This window comes from Olea europaea, unplaced genomic scaffold (assembly GCF_002742605.1).
Source record: "Olea europaea var. sylvestris unplaced genomic scaffold, O_europaea_v1 scaffold5330, whole genome shotgun sequence".
Lineage (NCBI taxonomy): Eukaryota > Viridiplantae > Streptophyta > Magnoliopsida > Lamiales > Oleaceae > Olea > Olea europaea.
This window is the reverse complement of record NW_019263655.1, coordinates 11493-14717: the sequence shown is the minus strand read 5'-3', so window position 1 is coordinate 14717 and position 3225 is coordinate 11493. Positions and strand designations below refer to the sequence as shown.

General features: G+C 35.7%; 1 protein-coding gene across 1 annotated transcript in view; it reads left to right on the top strand.

Annotated features, from left to right (window-relative positions):
- The first annotated feature begins 2974 nt into the window (after positions 1-2974).
- Positions 2975-3225, top strand: part of LOC111388881 (glycine-rich protein 5-like) — a 9826-nt gene continuing 9575 nt past the window's right edge. Inside the window, exon 1 of the mRNA XM_023013702.1 lies at positions 2975-3212. Coding sequence (XP_022869470.1) covers positions 2975-3212 — 238 coding nt within the window. The remainder of the gene's footprint in view (positions 3213-3225) is intronic.

Genomic DNA, 3225 nt, shown 5'->3' with positions numbered 1-3225 from the left:
TATCGCGAAATTTCAGAATTAGATTCTTCGAGTAAGATTTCAGAGTCTAGTATGAGAAGAATAATCATACATGGTTTGATACTCGAATTTAGAAGTTTTATTATCGTGATACAAGGTTGGCTAGATCTACCTTCATTAGTTAATCTTGAAAATTTGCCGGTCGATCAAGAAGCGTTGACCAAACAAATGTTAGGGGTTTCAATAAAGAAAGAAGAAAAAGAAGCACTATATAATTATAAAAGAAGAGGTCGATCTTGTCAACAGAATAATAAAGAATTAAAAGAAAATAAACATGAAGAAGCTTCTGTGAAAAGGGGAGACAAACAAAGTTGTGACTAGAGAAGTAAATCGTCCAAGGGATTTCAACAGACTAGTGGCTAGTGTTTCGTGCAGAAAACTAGGCCATTATGCTAGAGACTATTAGTTTGAAAAGGAGCTAGCAGAAGACAATTTAACAACCTCCAACAAGGAAGAGAAATACAATAGTCAAGAAGAATGGGATGTTGAGGCATCCACAACAATAATTGAGCAGGTTGGAGATAAGAAAATCAATTCAAGTTTAAAGGACATATTAGCTTTGATCGTGGTCTTTTCTAAACAAATGGATTATGAGGATGATTGATTGATGACTTAGGAGAAGAAGATTGGATCGACGACCTAGGAGATGATATCATGGTTCATGAAGAGTCTTCTAGGCGGAATTCGCAGAGGAAGGAACTACCAAACTTAGAAAAAGCATTTGATTAAGTATATCTTTTGGAGACATGGAAGAGGGTGGAACAGACATTGAAAAGGATAGAGCTACTAGTTATACAGAAATTGAAAGATAAATTACAAGAAGAGATCACATAAGTACAAGAAAGCCATAGGGAAACAAGAGATGCACAAGGATCAAGTGACGAGAAGAAGCCTATTAGCACATTACAAAATTCTTGGTAGATGGATAAGCATCACACAACACTAGATGAGATTAAGCCAAGTCAAAAACAAGATATTAACGTATGTACAAATCGACAATCACAAATAAAAAAGTTGAATAGACATGAGGAATCAAGTAACAATTATATTAATATGAAAATTGATAAAGATGAAAGCTTGGAAGAGCAAGATATATTTGAAGCAGCAGATGCGTTAAGTGAAGGATCAATAGCTTCAAAACTTGTCGAGTTGATGGAAAAACTGGGTATAATGAAAAAAGAAAAAAGTTAAATTGAAAAGTCCGTGTTGAAGGGAAGAATTGAAGATGTAGCACCGTCTTCAAGGTGAAAATCTCTAGTATTTTCTAGTAAGGCTGCCCACCACCATATGAAGAAATTAAGCCCCCCGTTTGGCCTCCATCTTTTGAAATGAAAATGGGTGAAATAGTATTTTTTTGAAAAATGAGTGATTGAAATAAATGAAAAAATTTCGATTTACGTGTAATATTATTTATTGAAGATTGAGTGGTTGAAAATATGAGAGAGAATAATGAAATAAAATTGAAAAGAACAACAACTTTGGAAGAAGCTAGAATCATCCTTACATCATTCATCCACCGACATAGTAGAAGAAACTAGAATGCTTGCTAGCCACTGCCATAATAGAAATGTGTAGAAGAAGGAACCCACCATCATTGCTTCTCTATAAATATGTTCCTCCCTATGTAATATGTATGTCCGTGATGAGAAGAGAGAGTTGATAAAGGAGTGTATAGACAGGGATGGAGCCAGAGATTTCGTCCAGTGCGGACACAATTTTAAGTATCGGCTACGATGATTTTTTTTGGTTGAAATTAGTCTATAAACAAAAAGAGCTTCATGTGATCAATGCAAAGTACATTTTTTAACAACGGATAAGATGTTGGAGGTCCATTGTACAAACAATAAATTGATGGGCCAATAAACTCGTAATGGGGCCTATTGTTTTTTTTCTCAAAAAGCCTAACTAAAGAGAAGGCCCACAATCTAAAAAATAAAAAAATTGGCCCAACTAAACTCTTCTTCCTCCTTCCCTTCTTCTTCGCTATCGGCAACTGTAAGTGTAACTCTTTTTCCTCCTTCCCTGTCGGCAACTGTAACTCTTCTTCCTCCGCCACTGCCTGCAGACACACTTTTTCTTCTTCTTTCTTCCCTCTTCTCCTTCTTCTTGTCTTCTTGGTCCAGTGCAGGCACACTGGAGTTTCTTGTGTCCAGTTCGAAGTGTAGGCCGATGCCCGCACTGGACTTTATGTAGCTTCGCTCCTGTGTATAGATTCAACCAGTGTATGTATTTAGTAGAGTGAGAAAATCTCATTTGAGTGGATATAAAAGATTGTGGCTTTGGTGAGTGTGTATTCAAAATTCCATTTCATAAATAAAATTCAATTTTTAAGTTATAAACTCAACAATACATATATAGTTATTTGTCAATCCATACACGAAAGTATAATTTTCCATGATAGGATACTTTAGTTCTTATTCGAAATTCAGAGAGAATTTACACCAAACTCTATTGCAAGTGCAAAACTAAGCAAAAACTTTTATGCTGAACTGCTCACTTGGCCATAAAATAAAATTTCATTTCTTGCTTATGCCTTTAAATCTTATTGATACTTGACTCGGGATTACTTTAAGTTGCTAAATAACACTTGCCTCATCTTTCTCTCTCTCTCCCCAAGGAGGGGGGAGAGAGATTATGATGAACTCTGAATGAAATTGAAAAAATAGATGTTAGGTAATTTAAGAAAAATAAAACACGATAAAAGGAAAAGAAATTAAAACACCATTAATTCAGAAATTAATCTACTAATGCACTGATTAATAACTAAACACAAAAACTTAAATTTCTAGTTACTAATACAATAACCGTCAAGTTATGAGACTTTCATTAATACACATTAATTCTAGCATTAAACTTTATTGCAAATAATTGATATTCTAGCATTATATAACCCTTTCAGGTGTCCTAAGTTGTTATCAATCAAGATTGAATACCTATCGTTTACTTACAAATTGAGATGACTTTCAAATTTGTTCTCTTGGTTCTCCTTGGTGTTCTTATTTGCACCACCACTGCAAGAAAGCTTGTTGGCTCAGAGGGTTCTTTAGATGGAGATAAAAATTTCTCCCTTGGTCACTGGGATCTAGGAGGGCTTGGTGGAGGTGGGGGCGGAGGCTTTGGTGGAGGTGGAGGTGGAGGTGGAGGAACGGAAGGTGGTTTTGGTTCTGGAGGAGGAATGGGTGGTGGGATTGGAGGTGGTGCTCAAGG